Consider the following 20,265-nt stretch of genomic DNA (forward strand, 5'->3'; position numbering starts at 1 on the left):
AAAAATGTTTTCCTCATCTCGGTCCTAAAAGATTTCCCCCTTATCCTTAAACTGTGACCCCTTGTTCTGGACTTCCCCAACATCGGGAATAATCTTCCTGCATCTAGCCTGTCCAACCCCTTAAGAATTTTGTAAGTTTCTATACGATCCCCCCTCAATCTTCTAAATTCTAGTGAGTACAAGCCGAGTCTATCCAGTCTTTCTTCATATGAAAGTCCTGACATCCCAGGAATCAGTCTGGTGAACCTTCTCTGTACTCCATCTATGGCAAGAATGTCTTTCCTCAGATTAGGAGACCAAAACTGTACGCAATACTCCAGGTGTGGTCTCACCAAGACCCTGTATTGTCTCACCCCTGCACAAATAAAAAGATAGGTTACTGCTGTGATTGGACACATGCCTGGAGATCAGTGCATAAACAAGCTCTCTGGATTTGCCAAAGTGAATGCTCCACCACCTGGACCTGTACATCACTAGTGCAGCCTTGAAACAAATCATCGCCGCTATTCCTCCCAAATCCACTCACCAACTCCCACTCAGAAACCTGACCCCCTCGGACAGCCCTTTCCCCAGCTTCCCTCTGCACTTCCCAATGAAGCTCACAGCTCCGGGCACTCATTACACACCAATTCACAGATAATCATCTTATTACAGCATGACCCCCTTTGTCTTGCTCCCAATGGTCACAGTGGGTCACAGCTGGAAGAGTGGATCATACTGGCTGTCACCCTGCAATAGCTGAGGATGTCCCGGCCAGAGGAAGTAAGGAAGCGTTCACAGCACCTTCGTACTTTGGTACTTTATTATTTGTCACGTACCAAGGCGCAGTGAAATTCATTTTTGTATACCGTTGTGTACAGGTATCACCTCCGCCTGTATAAATATGCAGGTCCTGGCTGCTCATGCCAACAGTACTGTGAGCTCACTGTAAGCATATTTTTCCTTTGTCTTCATGGCTGTGAAATTCAGGAAGAGCAGTCTCCTGCCAACAGTAAGTTCTTCTCACTGTCCAGCACAGGAGGAGGAGGAGGATAGTGCATCATTGCACCTAGCACATCCAGAAACCAGCTCACTGTCTAACCATGCGAAGGTTCAACAGGTTAGCTTTGGTGCCTTCCTCACCTTGGTGCCACTGTGTTATGTTGTGTCGTGGACTTTCGGTGTTTGTGCTTTTTTTTAAATTCTATTTTATTTTTAATATGTTTTATTATTTATTATTATTTATTTATTTTTATTTTTATGATACTGCCTGTAAGGGAAATTCATTTCGTTGTCTCTAACTGAGACAATGACAATAAATTTGAATACAATACAATACAATACAAAGGTGTACATTTTAAAAAAACAGCCAACTTGTTTGGCCAGAGAGGTGGGGGATTGAGGCGTGCCAGTTGGACTGGAGTATGGTGATGCGGTGGTAAAGTTGCTGCATTACAGCATCAGAGACCCAGGTTCAATCCTGACTATGGTGTTATCTGTATGAAGTTTGTACATTCTCCCTGTGATTGCGTGGGTTTGCTTTGGGTGCTCCGGTTTCCTCCCACGGTCTAAAGATGCACAGGATTGTAGGTTAATTGGCTTCTGTAAATTGTAAATCGTGCTTAGTGTGTGGGATAGTGCTAGCGTATGAGCTGATCGCTGGGCAGCATGGACTCGGTGGGCTGAAGTCTAAAGGTAGATGTTGAACTTTGTTACTGCAACAAACCACTTAGATTGGGACTACGAGCAAGAAAATGAAGTGTTGGAGGAACTCGGAAGGGTAGGATCTCATCCAAATCCATGTAGACTGCAACAGGCCCTGCCCTCATCAGGATTCTTGGTTGCTTCTTCAAGAAAGAAAATCAGTCAAATTCATGAGACATGATCTTCCATGCATAAAGCCATATTGGCTATCCCTATTGAACCCTTGATTCCACCGAGTGCATGGCAACCAGTGATCCCCGTACACTAGCACTATCTTACACTCTGGGGACAATTTACAATTCTTACCAAAGCCAATTAACCTACAAACCTGTACGTCTTTGGAGTGTACGAGGAAACCGGAATACCCGGGGAAAACCTACGCAGTCACGGGGAGAATGTACAAACCCCGTACAGGCAGCCCCCTTAGTCAGGATCAAACCCGAATCTCTAGGGATGTGATGCTGTGGCTCTACTGCTGTGCCACCCTGTACTCTAATCTTGAAGTCACCCAGGAGAATTAGCTTGTCACTATTGCTGGGTCACAATCCTTGTGTAACTCCTGTGTTAGATATTGAACACATGCACCGTTCCTTTGCTTTCTTTGCAGCAGCGACCAGCTGTGTGAAATAATAATAATAATAATAATAATAATGGATGGGATTTATATAGCGCCTTTCTAATACTCAAGGCGCTTTACATTGCATTATTCATTCACTCCTCAGTCACACTCGGTGGTGGTAAGCTACTTCTGTAGCCACAGCTGCCCTGGGGCAGACTGATGGAAGCGTGGCTGCCAATCTGCGCCTACGGCCCCTCCGACCACCACCAATCACTCACACACATTCACACACAGGCAAAGGTGGGTGAAGTGTCTTGCCCAAGGACACAACGACAGTATGCACTCCAAGCGGGATTCGAACCGGCTACCTTCCGGTTGCCAGCCGAACACTTAGCCCATTATGCCATCTGTCGTCCCAATACCCCTCACCCCTCTCCCCCAACCCCATTATGTAAGTCTAGGTATCTCTTGTGTGTTTCAAAATGAGTAGCGGCTCTGATACTGATCCTTGCAAATCCAGCTTTTAATCTTGTGGGCTTCAATTGTTCTCATAACCTACTATAGGGGGCTGTGTTGACCACCTTCCCAAGGATGTGCATTTGTGTGTGGGTGTGTAACAATGTAAGTCACAACATGTATTTAAACAGTCTTGCTGAGTGAACTAGGGGGACGTATGAGGAACAATGTTCACATTGTGGTCATAACTTTAGTCATTTTAGGACATCGATCAAAGGTATCATGAACGCTCAAAAACGTAGCGAGTTTCTGCACAATCTGTGTCACATTACAGTGGTTAATAATCTACCAATGATATATCTTCCATTGTTGGATAAACACGTGACAAACTCACATTGGAATGGGAGGAGTGTTCAATGTGTGATACAAGGATTACAGCCGGGAATGTGACTGAAAACAGCCCCAGTTCGTAGATTTTGAACCAATAAAGAGCCCCATGATGCTGGTCTATTTATACACATGGTATAAAGCAGGGTGATAAGGCAGGAGCTCTTTACTCAATAGAAGACTGACCCTGGATAACAATGTAAATGTGCCCCTTCATATCAGCCACGTGCAGAAGATAAATAAGATTTGGGAATCAATATGATTATGGGTGCGTGGCTCAAAGAACTGTGTGGGAGGAAATAGTTCTGATTCATGGGCACTACCACAAGTACCCAAACTCCGATTCACCGTTCGACTATTCACAAATTCCCACTTGGTAATCAAAAAATCTGAGGTCTCTGAATCAACAGACACACTGTTTATTGGTCTACCTGTGGTTTGTTATAGGTCTTGGGCAGAACTGTTACCATGCCAATGGTTTCTGCAGTGTGGTCTCTCACCACCAGGTTTAGGACCTGACACAAAAGGCTGGAGTAATAACAGCGTGACAGGCAGCATCCCTGGAGCGAAGGAATGGGTGACGTTTCGGGTGGAGTCCCTTCTTTAGACAACATTGAGACGTGTCAAATTTCCTTAGACTGCTGAGTTAAGAAACTAATTTCACATATTGGCCACTAATGGTGGCCCACCTGGTTCACAAATTGACTGAATTACAGAGAATTGTGAATGCAGCCCTGTCTATCATGACCAGCAACCCCCCCCACCCCCCCCCCCCCTCCCCCCTTCATCTGCACATCACACTGCCTCTGGAAACATATCAAGAACAACTCACACCCTCATCTTCCCCCCATCAGGCAGAAGGTACAAAAGTTTGAAAGCATGTACCACCAGATTCAGAAACAGCTTCTTCCCCACTGTTATCAGACTGTTGCACGGACCACTTATGAGCTAAGATGTATTCCTGATCCTCCAATCTACCTCGTTGTGACCCTTGCATTCTTTTATCTACATTTCCTCTGCAGCTTTCGGGACGGCACAGTGGCACAGCGGTAGAGTTGCTGCCTAGCTGCACCAGAGACTCGGGTTTGATCCTGACTACGGGTGCTGTTTGTACAGAGTTTGTACATTCTCGCCCTGACCGCGTGGGTTTTCTCCAGGTGATCTGGTTTCCTCCCACACTCCAAAGATGTACAGATTTGTAGGTTAATTGGCTTTGGTAAGTTGTAAAATTGTCCCTAGTATGCTAGCGCTAGTGCACGGGTTGGTCGCTGGTCTGCACGTACTCGGTGGGCCGAAGGGCCTGTTTCTGCGATATATCTCTAAAGTCTATAGCTGTAACACTCTACTACAATTGTATCACGCATGGATGCTCTACCTTGAGAGTTTTCATTGTAACTCGGTACACAGGACAATAATAAACCAATGCCAATACAATAGCAACTACAGATTTATTTAATCATTTGACTTTTGCACCTTTTGTTGTGGAACTGGATCCAGTAACTCGGCCACAGTCTTCAGCTCCTGGACAGTGGCAGAAGGGGGCCTGATACAGGGAACAGCGGGAGGGAGCAGCTTGCAGGCAGCGGAGTCGAGGTAGATGGTCTACACTGCAGGGATGCCAGTGGACCATCCCTCACCCACGTGACAGTTCTGTTGCGGGTGAACGGTTCGTGGCCCCACCTCTGTTACTCCGGCTCGGGGAGTGGCCATTGCATTCTGGCAGGGCAGAGTCTGTTGAGAAGCTGTTTGTTTCCAATTACCTGAAATGATGCAGCGCCAGCACGAACCGAACAAAGTTCAACTGCAGTTAATCTCGCTTTCCCTTTCTCGAGTGGACTTTGATACAGTAAGGCAGTGTTTATGTCATCCTGCACTTCTTCCACAGACACTGACTTGAAGCAAAGCACAGAAGGAATTAATTGCCCGGCTGGGTCCAAGCTGAATGAATTTTCATTAAAGCGGTAAAAGAGGAGGAATCAGGTAATTGGAGTCTGAGACCTGATGCTTGTGTTGCTAGGGGCTGGGAGAACTGAGTCGAGGGCTGTCGCCTTTTACTGGATTTTGTCCAGAACAAATTAATCGTTGCGTTTGTTTAACTGACGTTTAAACAACAGAGCAGGAACTTTATGGAAGGCTTGTGTTTGATGGGCCCGAGTGCGTATTAAGAGATATGCTGAACTTATTTATGGCGTTTGATACAGGACCATTCATTAGAACAATCTATAAGCGACTCGCTAATAGATCGAGAGGTAGCTTGAGAACTTGAATAGTTCAAAGAAGATGGGACAAAAACAGGAAATGTTGGAAATACTCAACAGATCAGGCAGCCTCTGTGGAGAGAGAAACGTCCCGGGTCTGTTCCCTTAGTTTCTTTCATTTTCAGAGTTGGTAAGAGACAAGTTTAAACTGAGTGGAACCAGGCAGGGACACCATCTGGATTTAATCTGTCCCTGCTTATGCCCTGTGAAATTTATTAACTTAAACACAACAGGAAAATCCCAATCTGATTTAGGTGAGTCGATGGTCTCAGTAGAAGAAGGAGCCTGTAATATGTCTTATTGTCTCTGAGTCGACAAGAAGGATGTCATGATCTAAGTTGATCACTCAGGTAATAAAGCGGGGATCAGGCTCGGGCATAATGCATTCTACAGTGGGATAGTCTGTCAAAGTCTCAGGTGGGAGGGGTGTGGCACTGGATTGTGGTCAGCACGAACGGCCGTGGCCAGTGGCTCCCAGGAGCTGAAGGGGGGATGTCCAAGTGACAGTGTCGGCAAGCCCAAGGTGAATGGAAGGGCGGTGGCAAAAGGGGTGGGACACGGAGGGGTTGAACAAATAAGCAGGAAATAGTGGGTGGGGGCACTTGGATACGTGAGAGTCTGATACTTGAGGCTTTTGTCCTAGTTGATCAAGACCGTGGAATCAAAGGATACAAGGAGCAAGAGACAAGGAGGAGCGGTGGGCATGGTGAGTCCTGTATAGTCTCCATTCTTTCTCAGCAGTAATAAATGTCTATTCAAAAGCAAGATGAGATAAAATGAGGAGACATTTCATAATCCAATTAGAGAGCAAGGAATCTTTGGAATTAACTACTCAATCACTGAGCATTTTCAACCCTGAGGTTGGTAGATTTTTCGAGAGGAAAGGAAATTGAAAGACTGTGGGGTTTGGTGCTGGAAAGTGGCACTGAGTAAAAGGTGGAACCGTGACCTGGTGCAAGGCGCCACAAGTTCCTGGGCTGCAGATAGCCTTGAGAGTGGTGAATTACTACACTTGCCGTGGTTCCAGTGAGTTGCTGGAACTCCTGCACTCTCCCACCCTTCAGCTCTTCTTCGGGAGTTCAGATTCAGATTTAAATTCAGGTTAATTTATTGTCATATATACCAGGGTGCAATGAAATTCCTACTTCACATGAAGTTCATCGCGTAAACGGCAAGTATAATTAAGAGGGCAAAACAGAATAGTGTAAAGGTTATGGTGGAATCTGAAGTAGTACAAATCCCATTGGACCTCAGGCATTGGCACCTGTACAGGTCTCGTTCCCCAATCCAGAAACGCCATGCCTTTGTTGTCAATTAGGTTCTGGATCTCCTCCTCATTCTCATTAAAACAGTCCTGATGTCCTGATGCTTTCTTATAGAGAAGACAGCAGTCTCTTCATGGACGTTAATGAGGACTTCAGGGCAGTCCAGCTTTTGTAGTTCTTGTAGGCTGTGTGTCGTTGGGCTTTCTGTGAGACTTTATCCATGATCAACCACCTTTGTGGGCAGTTGGTTATTTTGGGGGGCAATTGATCGAGATAACAGCAGGTTTGGCAGTGATGGGAATCCAGCCGTCAATTGTACTTGTCATGTCGTCATTGATCAGGTCGTCCTTGCAATGTGCTGCACGATTTTGATGTAACCTAGTGCTTGGATCTGGATGTTGCCATCAGGTCTGCTCCTTGTCTTCTTGGATTTTGGTTTGGACTAGACTTTGCAAGGAGAGGACCCTTGAGAGTTTGTTCTCCTTACTCCCTCTTTGCCAATCATACCTTTCAAGGATTGTACCTATTATGATCCTGGCAATGAAGTGGCTGTGGGAAATAAGCATCAATCTGATTCTCCTGGGTGATTTCAAGGTTAGAGTACAGGGCGGCACTGTGGCGCAGCAGTAGAGTTGCTGCCTTACAGCACCAGAGACCCAGGTTTCATCCTGATGACGGGTGCTGTCTGTGCGGAGTTTGCACATTCCGCCTGTGGGTTTTCTCCAGGTGCTCTGGTCTTTTCCCACATTCCTAAGAAGTGCAGGTTTGTAAGTTAATTGGCTTCTGTAAATTTCCCCTTGGGTGTAGGATGCAAAAGTAGGGGTATCATAAAACAAGTATACGGATGATTGATGGTAGACAAAAATGCTGGCGGGGCAGCATCTATGGAGCGAAGGAAATAGGCAACGTTTCGGATCGAGACCCTTCTTCAGACTGATGTGAGGGTGGGGGGGGGGGGGGGGGGGAGCGGGAAGAAAAAAGGAAGAGGCAGAGACAGTGGGCTGAGGGGGAGCTAGGAAGGGGAGGAGAAAGCAGGGACTACCTGAAATTGGAGAAGTCAATGTTCATACCGCTGGGGTGTAAACTGCCCAAGCGAAATATGAGGTGCTGCTCCTCCAGTTTACAATGGTCCTCACTCTGGCCATGGAGGAGGCTCAGGACAGAAAGGTCAGATGCGGAATGGGAGGGGGAGTTGAAGTGTTGAGCCACCGGGAGATCAGGTTGGTTATTGCAAACCGAGTGGAGGTGTTGGGCGAAACGATTGCCAAGCCTACACTTGGCCTCGCCGATGTAGAGCAGCTGACACCTAGAGCAGCGGATGCAATAGATGAGATTGGAGGAGGTGCAGGTGAACCTCTGCCACACCTGGAAAGACTGCTTTGGTCCTTGAATGGAGTTAAGGGGAGAGGGAAAGTGACAAGTGTAGCATTTCCTGTGGTTGCATGAGAAACTGCCAGGAGAGGGGGTGGTTTGGGTGGAAAGGGATGAATTGACCAGGGAGTTACAGAGGGAGCGGTCTCTGCGGAAAGCAGACATGGAAGGAGATGGGAAGATGTGGCCAGTGGTGGGATTCCGTTGGAGGTGGCGAAAATGTCGGAGGATTATTTGTTGTATGTGACGGCTGGTAGGGTGGAAGGTGAGGACAAGGAGGACTCTGCCCTTGTTACGAGTGGGGGGATGGGGAGTGAGAGCAGAGTTGCGGGGTATAGAAGAGACCCTGGTGAGAGCCTCATCTATAGTAGAAGAATGAGGACATCTCCGATGCCCTGGTGTGAAACCTCATCCTGGGTGCAGATGCGGCATAGACGGAGGAATTGGGAGTAGGGGATGGAGTCCTTACAGGAAGCAGGGTGGGAAGAAGTGTAGTCCAGATAGCCATGGGAGTCAGTGGGTTTATAGTGGATGTCGGTCAGTAGTCTATCAACTGTGATGGTGATTGATGGTCGGTATGGCCTCGGTAGGCCAAAGGGCCTATTTCCATGCTGTACCTTTATACTAAACTAAACCAAACCAAACCAAACTAAACAAACCAGAAGCTTGATGGCCAGCATAGGCTGGGTGGGCTGAAGGACCTGTTTCCACGCTGTATCTCTAAACTCTAGATTCTCCTTGGCCTGGTCTGTGAGCTCCAGGATTGGGCTCCATGCTGGTTGTGCACTTGAGTAATTGGAGGGTCAAAATTGAGGCACAAAAGACTGTAAACCATGGAATCCGGAGGAACTCAGCAGGTCAAGCAGCATCTGTGAAGATAAACAGATGGTTAGGACTGAGAGTACAGAGGGAAGAGAGCCAGAGCAGAGAGGGAGGGAAGAGGTAGGAGCTGGCAGGCGGTAAGTGGAACCAGGTGCGGAGGGGAATGATGTGCAGGTTGGACCAGGTAGACGGAGGGAAATATAGAGGTAGGGACAGGTTGGAAGGCCCCTCGATGTCTCCACACCTTGATAGACTACTGACCGACATCCACTATAGACACACTGACTCCCATGGCTATCTGGACTACACTTCTTCCACCTATCTCCTGCCAGCCCTTCCATCCCCCCCACCTCTTCATACCCATCTAACTCCTCTCTACATGTTTTATGTCCCTGATGCAGGGACATAAAACATTTACCATCTGCTGCCTCTACAGATGCTGACTGACCATTGAGATCCTCCAGCAATTTATCATTTTGCTAAACACAGAAAGTGCAGGAAACACTTAGCAGGTTAGGCAGCTTCTGTGGAGAGAGAAACAGAACTAATGATTCAGGTTCAAAGACCTTTCATCAGAACTGGGAAGGTGAGTAAACGAGTTAATTTTACGTTGAAGAGAGGAGAGATACAAGGAAATGTCGACTATAGGGTGAGGTCAAGTTTGCCATGGTAGCATAATGTTTGTTTAACTCGCTGATAGATTAATGAGGGTGCTTAGAAGGAGAGAGAACAAAGGGGTGTGTAAAATGTGAGCCAATGCGAGGAATTGAAACCGAAAACAGAAAAATTGAATCACAGAACCTATTAAGCAATGAACCAGGAGAGAGAAACACAGAGTAACTATTATAGTCAGATAATCTTGGAGCAGAATTGGTAATTCCTGATGGAGAGATTGTTGAATTCAGTACAGCGTCTGGAAGGCTGCAATGTGCTCGGGTGGAAGATGAGGTGCTGCCCCTCATGCCCATGTTGAGTCTCATGATAACAGTGCAGGAAGCTGCAGACAGAGAGGTCGGAGTGGGGTGGAGAACTCAAGTGAGAGTCGAGGGTGCCGCAGCTAGTAGAGCTGCGTACCAGAGACCCGGGTTCAATCCTGACTTTGGATGCTGTCCGTGTGGAGTTTGCACGTTCTCCCTCTTTCCTGACCCTGGTTTCACTCTTGCTCCTATTCCCAGCCTCTCTCCTGTTCTTACTCCCTGGCCCTACTCCCGGCTGTAATCTGTTCTGTTTCAGATTCACGTGCCTTGTTTTATTTCAGATGTACTCAATTGTAACTGGACTGCATGTGTCAGATCAGTGCATTGAACCAGCCAGGGAACTGGGAGCCCAACTGATCAGGACAATGTGGCACAGTTTCTATCCATCGAATAATCGTCTGATGTAAAGACCACCCCAGCCAAACTGACCTGAACAGATGTGCTGAATTATCAGCAAGGTTTCCGGCTGGCAATGATCAGGCAGAAAATGATATCATAAATGAAACATAGAACAGTGCAACACATGAATATGTCCTTTGGCCCACAATGTCTGTGCCGAACATGATGCCAAGTTCAACTAATCTTCTCTGTCTGTGCGTGATCCCTGTGTATCTATGTGCCTGTCTAAAAACCACTTAAATGTCACTACGTATCATGTTTGCTACCACCACCACCCCTGGCAGCATGTTCCAAGCACTCACCACACTCTGTGTTAAAAATAAAACTTGCCCTGCACATCTTTAAACTTTGCCTCTCTCATCTTAAATGTAGTCTTGTAGTCTTCGACATTCCACCCTGGGATAAAGTCCCAGACTGTCTAACCTTTCTATGCTTCTCATAATTTGAAATATTTCCAGTCTCTGAAGTTCCAGGGAAATCCATGCAAGTGATATAATTGTGATGTGTAATTCCCATTAGGCTGTGAAAATCCCAAAATAAAATGTGATCAAATATGTAACTTTGCTGATCTTATACTTATACCCAGTGGGAATAATTATCAGTACCATGTTAGGTAGGAGTGAATAAACTCAATCAGAACACCACCGTCCCTATATCAACAACATTTCCATGAGACACTCCTAAATACCAGACCAGTCATCACTGTTCATCTCCAAGGATGCTCTGGATACAGGTTGGGGAGGGGGTTACATCCTGTCATATGCATCATCAGCTAATGTGCAGCACTGCAGCACAATGGTAGAGTTGCTGCCTTACAACGCCAGAGACCCAGGTTCAATCCTGAGTACGGGTGCTGAGTGCTCGGAGTTGGTACATTTTTCCTGTGACCGCATAGGTTTTCTCTGGGTGCTCTGATTTCCTCCCATACTCCAAAGACGTACAGGTTTGTAGGGTAATTGGCTTTGGTAAAATTGCAAATTGTCCCTAGTGTGTAGAATAGTGTTAGTGTACTGGGTGATTGGTGCGGACACGATGGGCCAAAGGGCCTGTTTCCCCACTGTATCTCTAAAGTCTAATGGCTCTCCCTTTCTTTCTACAGGATGTTGGCTTGCTTGAGATCCCAGCGGAGCTGGCTGCTCTGTTACAGCTTCCTGACGGTAAGTGTGTGTGTGTGCAGTGAGAATGATGTGTGAATGTTTGGGGGAGATGCCCCTTGTACTTAGATGGGAGTATCGTACAATTCAGCCCAGGCTGTCGGCTGATGCATTCTACCTGGTCTTTACTACCAAAGAAGAGTCTGTGGTAACACAAGGAACTGCTGATGCTGGAATTTTGAGCAAAACATAAAGTGCTGGAGTAACTCAGTGGGTCAGGCAGCATCCGTGAGGGAATGTACAGGTGACATTCCGGTTCAGGAGTCAAGAACAAGAATGTTTTATTGTCATATGTCGTGTTTGGTGGCGTTGGCCCAAATTAAAAATATTTCTGTGCCAATTTATGCTAAATTGGTAAAAATTGCTCTTTGACGCCACCATTATGGTGCAGTTAGGCTGTTTAGTCTCTAATAAAACCTGATTGGCATGGACAAGTTGAATCAAAGAGCATGTTTCCATGCTGTATGCCTCTGTGCTCTATGACTAGATCACAAATGCAGATTCTGGAATTTAGATTTTTGATCCTTAAGTCCCGAACCAAAATGTTACCTATGCATTGCCTCCACAGATACCTAACTGCAAGATGAAACCAAATGTGAAACGTCTTGTAATTCGTCGCTTTCTCACGGTTTCCTGTCTAAAAATTCAATAATCATGTCCATCTCATCCCAAACATCTTCCTCTGTCCAGTTCCTGATTCCTCCCTTCATCCAGCAGCCTCTCTGGTCACCCCTGCTCCCAACAGCGATGTTCAACGCTCTCATCTCCATTCCCAAGGGCAGCCCTCCTCTCCTTCATACGTCCACTCAGCCACATCTGCTGCTCCTACTGCATGTGCATCGAGAAATATGCGTTGGTCATCTGGAGATAAGGTTGAATCCCAGCACGGCATCTGGGGAACTTAAGAAAACAGTTAAGAAAAGACTTGTCAGATGGAAGTCTCAGTAAGGGTGACCATGAAATTACCTGATTACCAATAAAAACCACTTGATTTCTACTGACCTACACCTGAACAATGCCTGTCTCTGGGCCCGGACTTACTGGATTAGCACAGCCAATGGCTGATTGCCATCTGCTGTCTAAAATGTTCTAGTGAGCCTAACTAAGGATGGTGCACGAAGAACTAAATAGAAACATCTTTCTACACGGCACCACATACCTTGACAGTCTTGTCTCCTCCATTTCATTCTCTCCCATCTTCTTCCACCCATATCCACCCGTCCAGCTTTACATTTCACTCCTTTCCATCTCTGACTCACTTTTATTTTAATTTCATCTCTAGCCTTTGTCACTTACTCCGTCCAACTGCCAATCACCCCCCCTCATCTCTCACTTGCCAGGCTTTGCCACACCCCTCACTTCACGTTTCCAGCTTTCTCCCCTCTACTCCATCAGTCTGAAGGAGGGTCCCGATCCGAAACATCGCCTTATTTCCCTCCATAGGCGTTGCGTAACTTGTTGAGTTCCTCCAGCATTCATCTATTTATTTATGTATTTGTCTATTTATCTATTTATTTATTTGTTTGTTTGTTTGTTTATCTATCTATCTATTTATCAGATCTATTTGTTGTTTTCCTTTTCTTGTCATTTTTCTTTCTTTTCAACTTCTATCACAGTGAGGAATGTGGAGGAGTCACTGTGGTGGATGTTTATGTTAAAATGTATTTTGTGAGTTTTGTTGTGTGTCTTTTTATTGATTTGACTGTATGGCAAAACAAGTTCCTCGTATGTTGCAAAACATACCTGGCTAATAAAGTATGATTATGATTATTATGATTATGATACAATATTCCCAGTTAATTTTGGCCTGCTTGGTTGTAACACGGTGGCAATGATTATTTATGATTAAGAACATTCAAACTAGGAGCAGCAAAACACCATACCATGCTTTGCACCTGCTTCACCATTCAGTATGATCCTGTTCTCTGCAACTGTAAAGTCCACTTTGTCTGTGTTGGCCTCGAATATGTAAAATGCCTATGCAAAATAAGAGAGTACATGGCCCTTTGAGATAACAAATTTCTTCACATCAAATCTCAAAATGTGTGGCTTCTTCTTCTGAAACTATACCCCATTAGTTCTAGATTATTGCACTGGGGGGATTGTCCTCTCAGCACCCTCCTTGCCAATCCCTCTCGGAGCCATATACACCTTAAAAAGATCACCCCACATTCTTCTCAAATAAGGGCCCAACATGCTCAACCTTTCTTTATAAACCTACCCATCACCGCAGGAACATTCTCTGTGAGCCTTCTCTGAATTGCTGCTGATAGAAATATATTCCTCCTTAAACAGTGAGTCCAAATCTGCAAACAGTATCCCAGATATGGCTCAACAGCTGCAGCAGAACTTCGCTCCTTTTACATTCACACCGATCGTACTGGAGACCAGAGTCCAACCTGCCTTCCTAATGACTGCATAACCCGCTAACATTCTGCAAGGACAATCAAATACTTCTGTAAACCAGCATCTTGTGGTTTCCAGGGGTTGAGAAACAGTTGTTTCAATTGGAATTCAAACGATTTACAACCCATTAAGGATCAATAAACCATACACCCACCGCTGATATCTTTTCCTTCTTGTTTCTTATCTCCACTGAAACTGATTCTGCAGTTTGATCTGATGCAATATCACCTCACCACGTTGATCTCATCCTATATTAATAGAACAACCCCCGCCTTCTTTTCCTTTTTGCACCACCTCCTGCAATGTCAATTACCTCTGAGTGATCAGTTCCCACCTTTGGTAATCTTGCAATCACGTCATCGAGGCAGAGACATGTACAGCAAACAAACAGGCCCTTCAGCTCATTGAGTCTGCATACACCCTCAAGTACCCATTTTACACCAATTCTAAATGTGTAGGAAGTAACTGCAGGTGCTGCTTTACACCAAAGATAGACACAAAATGCTGGTGTAACTCGGCAGGTCAGGCAGGATCTCTGGAGAAAAGGAATAGGTGATGCCTCTGAAGAAGGGTCTCGACCCAGAGTATCACCTATTCCTTTTCTCCAGAAATGCTGCCTGACCCGCTGAGTTACTCTAGCATTTTGTGTCTATTTTACACCAATCCTACATTAATCCAATTATTTATTCTACTCACTTTCTCTTCAACTTCCACCAGACTCTACACTAACCTACAATTTACAATGGCCAAGTAACCTACCAACCTGCCCATCTTTGGGATGTGGGAGGAAATTGGTGCTCCCAGGGGAGAGACAGGCATGTCACGGGGAGAATGTGCGAACTCCATGCAGTAAGCACCAGCGGTCTGGATGGAATTCAGATCTCTGAAGCTCAGTGGCAGTGGCTATACCAGCTGTGCCACCTAAATCTATAATGTCTGTTGGGTCACATCCATTTATTTATTTTAGTATCCTTACTTCATTCTCTTGTGAGTGCTGTGTGCATTCAAAAAAAAAAAGAGAATGTCAGTGAATTTGAAGGATGGACTATCAGTGTATTTGGAGGACAAAATATCTCTATATTTTGGAAATGCAATATATTCAGAGAATAAAATGGCAGTCAATTTGGAAAACGGAATCTGCGTCTATTCGAGGAATCTATCATTGTATATTATTGTACGTGGAGAATGGAATTTCAGTGAATTTTGAGAATGATATGTCAGTGTATTTCTCAAATGGAATGTCAACTTATTTTGAAAATTAAATTCAGTGTGATTGTAAAATGTGGTATTACTGAATGTGAGAGTACAACGTTAGTGTGTCTGGAGAAACCAATATCTATGTGGACCATAAGACCATAGACCATAAGGCCAGGAGATGAATTAGGCCATTCAGCCCATCTACTCTGCTCTGCCATTTGATCATCGCTGATCTATTTTTTTCTTCTCAACCCCATTCTCCTGCCTACTCACTGTAACCTTTGACGCCCTTACTGATCATGTATTTGGAAAACAGAAATGCAGTGAATTTTGGAAATATAATTCTCAATGTATTTGAAAACAGAATCATGAAAATTAGAGACAGATAGAAGTCATTCAGTCCTTTGGGTTTTCTGCACTGTTCAACACCTCTCACCTTCAACCATGTCCTTTTGTCCTTTTGGCATGAAGAACTATATGAACTCTTTGCTGAATATATAATTTGGACTCCACTGCCTTTTGTTGTGGGAAATCCACCAGTTTGTGCCCCCCCTGGGTTTTCTACAGCACAGCCCATATAACGAGGTTGTGGGCCTGCTTCTGGACATCTCAGCCATTGGGGACATCTCCCTTGTATCTGGTTCCATCAGAATTTTGTACGTTTTTTGTGAGATCCCCTTCTCATTGTCCTGTGCTCCAGTGAATCTGTCTAATGGATCCAACACATTGGGGCTAATTTACAGAGGCCAATCAACCTACAAAACCGCATGTCTTTGGGATGTGGGAGGAAACTGGAGCACCCAGGGGAAACCCAAGCAGTCACAGGGAGAAGATGCAAAACTCCATACAGACAGCATCTGAGATTAGGATCAAAGCCAGGTGTCTGGAGCTCTGAGGCAGCAGATCTAGCAGATGCACCACTGTGCCATCCTGTGCTGCCACTCATTAAGGGTATTGGCTCAGGGAGGCCAACATTTATATCCAAGTCAACTATTTACGGAATAAAAAATGTACAAAAAGTTCCACATTTGCATCGGACAGTATTCTGTCCGATGCAAATGTGGAACTTTTTGTACATTTTTTATACAATGAAAAGCTTGCTTCTACACCTTTGCTTTTCCCAATCCATTCACCATTCTGATATAATCTTTCTGTGTTCAGAACCAAAATACACCACCTCACATTTATCTGTTAAATGTCATCTGCCGTACATTTTCCCACTTACCCAACTTGTCTAAATTACTTTGGAGCCTCTTTGTAATCTCATCACATCTCACATCGCCCCTCCCCAAAGTGTTGTGTTGCCTGCAAGCGTGAAGATGCTACTTTACATTTTCTCATCCAAAGCATTGATAAAAGATTGTAAATAGCTACAGCTCAAGCGCTGATCCTTGAGGCACCCCACCGGTCACTAGAAAAAGGCCCTGTCTATCAGCAAATTCCCTATCTAGTATATTACCGCATGAACACGCGGGTTCCAGGGTGAACTAGGCAATTGGATACAAAATTGACTTGAAGGTAGACCAGAGGGTGTTGTTAGAGAGTTTTATTTCAGACAGGAGACCTGTCACATGTGGTGCCACACGAATCAGTGCTGGGTTCACTGTTGTTCATTATTTATATTAATGATTTGGATGTGACTATAAGTGGCATGGTTAGTAAGTCTGCAGATGACACTAAACTTGGTTCTATAATGTACAGTGAAGGTTATCTGTGATTACAACGGGATCTTGATCGATCAACTGGGTCAATGGGCCGAGGAATGGCTGATGGAGTTTCATTCATGTTGCATTTTGATCGGGCATACAAGGGCAGGACTTTTACAGTAATCTAAGGTGCAGGTACATAAGTTCAGGAAGGTGGCAATACAGGTAAACAGGGTGGTCAAGAAGGTGTTTGGCATACTTGTCTGCCAAATAATTGAGTACAGGAATTAGATTGTGATGTTACAGCTGTATAAACCATTGGTAGAGCTACATTTGAAGTACTCTGCAATAGAAAATATGTCATTAAACTGGGAAGGGTGCAAAAAAGATTTATGAAATTGTTACCAGATCTGGAAGGTTTGAATTATGGGGAGAGACTGGATATGCTAGGTCGTTTCCCCCCGGAGTGTAGGAGGCTGAGGGGTGATTTTATAGAGGTTTATAAAATTATAAGGGGCATCGATAAGGTGAATTGCCACAATATTTTCCCCAGGGTAGGGGAGTCTAAAAATTAGAGGGCTTAGGTTTAAGGTGAGAGGAGCAAGATTTATAAGAGGCCCAAGGGACAATTTTTTCACGCGGAGAGTGGTGTACATCGAGAACGAACTTCCAGAAGAAGTGGGAGAGGCATGTACAATTACAATATTTAAAAGCCGATTGAACAGGTGCTTGGATAGGTGCCTGTTCCAGGCACAGGCAAGTGGAACTAGCTCGGTTAGGCAACTTGGTTGCAATGGACTAATTCAACTGAAGGGCCTGTTTCTATGCTCTATAAATATAACTCAATACCGTGTGCTTTAATTTCACACACTAACCTCTAATATAGAAACATATTAGTCTTCTGAAGGACCAGCTACACCTAATACACCTGTTCTCCTTTATCTAGTCTAGCAGTTGCATCCAGGAAATAGCCTGTTTGGAAAATGGAGCATCAGTGTAGCTGTGTACTGGATTATCAATGTATTTAGGAAATAGATGTCAGTATCTTTATGGAATGGAGTTGGTACGTTGGTACATTCGAGAAATGGAACGAACTGTATTTGGGGAAAGGAGTGCCAATGTTATTTGTTATTATTTATTATCATCGGAATGTCAGTTTATTTGAGATGTGGTAGGAATTGGAGTGCAAGTGTCCTACTTTTTTGTGGAATAGAATTTCAGTGTATTTTGGGCAAGAATAGATTCATTGAGTCATACGGCACAGAAACAAGCCCCATCAGCTCATTTTGACCGCACCAACTAAGTTACCCATCTACGCAAGACCCATTAGCCCATGTTTGACCCATATCCCTCTAAATCTTTCCCATCCATGTACCTGTCCAAATGTCTTTTAAACGTTGTTACTGTATTTGCCTCGGCCACTTCCTCTGACAGTCGTTCCATTTATGTACCACCTTCTGCGTGGAAAAAGTTGCCCCTCAGGTTCAAATTAAATCTTTCCCCTCTCTCACCTTAATCATATGCCCCTAGTTCTTGATTCCCCAACCCTGTGAAAAAGACTGAAAATGCCCTCCATGAATGTCTGTGTATCTGGGAAATATAAAACTGTTGATATATGGAATAACCTGTATCTTGATTTGTCAAACAAATTTGTGTATTTTGTGTGTGGAATGTATATATTTCAGGAACAGAGTGTCAGTTTATTGAATCATTTGCTGGTATGTGTATAAAGGGATTGTAATTTCAGTATGCTTTGTGCATGTAATACCAGAGATCTTGAACATGAATGTCTCTATATTTCGAGAATTGACTGTTAATATATCTGGAGTACATATCCGTGTTCTTGTTGAAAGGTTCATTGGAAAATTAGGCATCCATTTTAGTCATATTCACTGTTCAAGTTGCTAGGTGTGGTGCTTTTAGTTTGTGTTCATATGAATATGAAATATAACAATTACAGCACGGAAACAGGCCATCTCGACCCTTCTAGTCCGTGCCGAAGTGAGTTATGTACTATTTTTATACCTTGACCTTGTGTCACGACGACATGCTTTTTATGGTTACACAAGTGACTGCAGATTGCCGGAATCTCCAGCAAAAAAACAAACAGCTGGAGGAATGCAGTGAGTCAGGCAGCAGCTGAAAAAGGGTCCCAACCTGAAACGTCGTCTGTCCTCAGCAGCTCCTAGACTCATTGAACTCCAACAGTTTGAATTTTTGCCATGCTTTTTTCTTCATTTCAGTGATCCTCAGCTGGGATACTTTGATCAGCACCATTGATATTATTGCTGAGACTGCGTTTTTTTTTTTCCAGCATCCTTTGAGAATCAGGTGTCTGAAGTTTCCCCACCGCAGGTTAAGGCGATCATCAAACACTCGCTCCCTGCAGATGTGAACGACCACCCCTTCAGTAAATTCATCAATGACCATTTCCAGGTACAGTAACACACTCTAGATTCCAAGACTTACCGGCAGTCAGAGTTGGGGTTTATATTGTGCGAGGGGTGAGGAGGATTTCCACACTGGGACCTCCAGTGTTTGTGTGAGTGCTTGATGAGTTTGACTGTACCAAGAATCCCGCACAAATCTTGACTACAATAGAGCAAGGCCTGACCCCTTGGTCCAGGTGTCGAGATTCATGTGGCAAGCTGCGCGGTTCAACTCCCGTGAGGATTGTACAACACAAAGAAGCACGCAAGCCTTCACGATAATTGTTTCAACCACTCGTGATCAATATGAACATTTTGACCATTTACTGATATATTATTGGCTCACACCATTGTAGAATTCACTATCCATGATGAATGGGACCAAACAGAGCATTCAGTGAATCATGGACCACAAACCAAGCATTGCCAAATTTAGACCATTGCAAAAGTCATCTCCATTGTTTCAGCTGCCTGTAGTGGGATTGGAAAAGATGACTTCCACAAGAGATGTGGATCTCAATGTCAAGAGAGTCAAGAGTGTTCAATCGTCACATGAATGGGACCGGAACATTTCAATGATTATATGCAATAACACAATAAATTAATATACAGTAAATTGTCAGTTATTCAAGATAAACCAGATCATAATAGTATGTGAAAGCATGTAGTGCAACCTCAACAGTACAAAGTTTGGTGCAGAGGTAGGGTTGTACAGGGTAATTCAACAACCTGATATTGATGGGAAGTAGATGTTTTTGAACCTGGTGGTTCAGAGTTAGGTTGGGGGGAGTTCCCCCACCCCCCCCCCCCCCCCCCCCCCCCCCGCCACGGGTACCATGTAATCCCGTGCTACCTGCTCCATGGTCGGATAGTCGGTGACTAAACCATCTCCCCCACCTGGTTTGCCAGGTGAGGAGGGTGCTGTGGACCCCCAGCAGGACCAAAAACAAGACCTGTCAAAGGGTGGATGAGTTCCTAGCGAGCCAACGTTCTCTACTTCAGTAGACGTTGCGATCACTGTCGTACATAGCATTGTAGTGTATGCCCGTCGGAAATCAGCACCACTGCGTCGCTAATGTTTTCAACGATTTAATAAAATGACGATAATGGTTCTGAGGCTCCTGTACCTTCTTCCCAATGATAGCAGCGAGATGAGAGCGTGGCCAAGGGTTCACTTCACCCAGGACTCTAGTGTACCCAGACAGCACCCTGTCACTCACCTGTTTACAGCTTGGGAAACCTGCATTGGAAGCAAC

At 44.8% G+C, this 20,265-nt stretch overlaps 1 protein-coding gene across 1 annotated transcript in view; it reads left to right on the forward strand.

The window, feature by feature from the left end:
• myo15b (myosin XVB) overlaps positions 1-20,265 on the forward strand; it is a 156,268-nt gene that overhangs the window by 61,845 nt on the left and 74,158 nt on the right. Inside the window, exons 21-25 of the mRNA XM_033043975.1 lie at positions 861-991; positions 5,793-5,866; positions 5,987-6,049; positions 11,277-11,334; positions 18,895-19,016. Coding sequence (XP_032899866.1) covers positions 861-991; positions 5,793-5,866; positions 5,987-6,049; positions 11,277-11,334; positions 18,895-19,016 — 448 coding nt within the window. The remainder of the gene's footprint in view (positions 1-860; positions 992-5,792; positions 5,867-5,986; positions 6,050-11,276; positions 11,335-18,894; positions 19,017-20,265) is intronic.

Source organism: Amblyraja radiata, chromosome 26, assembly GCF_010909765.2.
Source record: "Amblyraja radiata isolate CabotCenter1 chromosome 26, sAmbRad1.1.pri, whole genome shotgun sequence".
NCBI lineage: Eukaryota > Metazoa > Chordata > Chondrichthyes > Rajiformes > Rajidae > Amblyraja > Amblyraja radiata.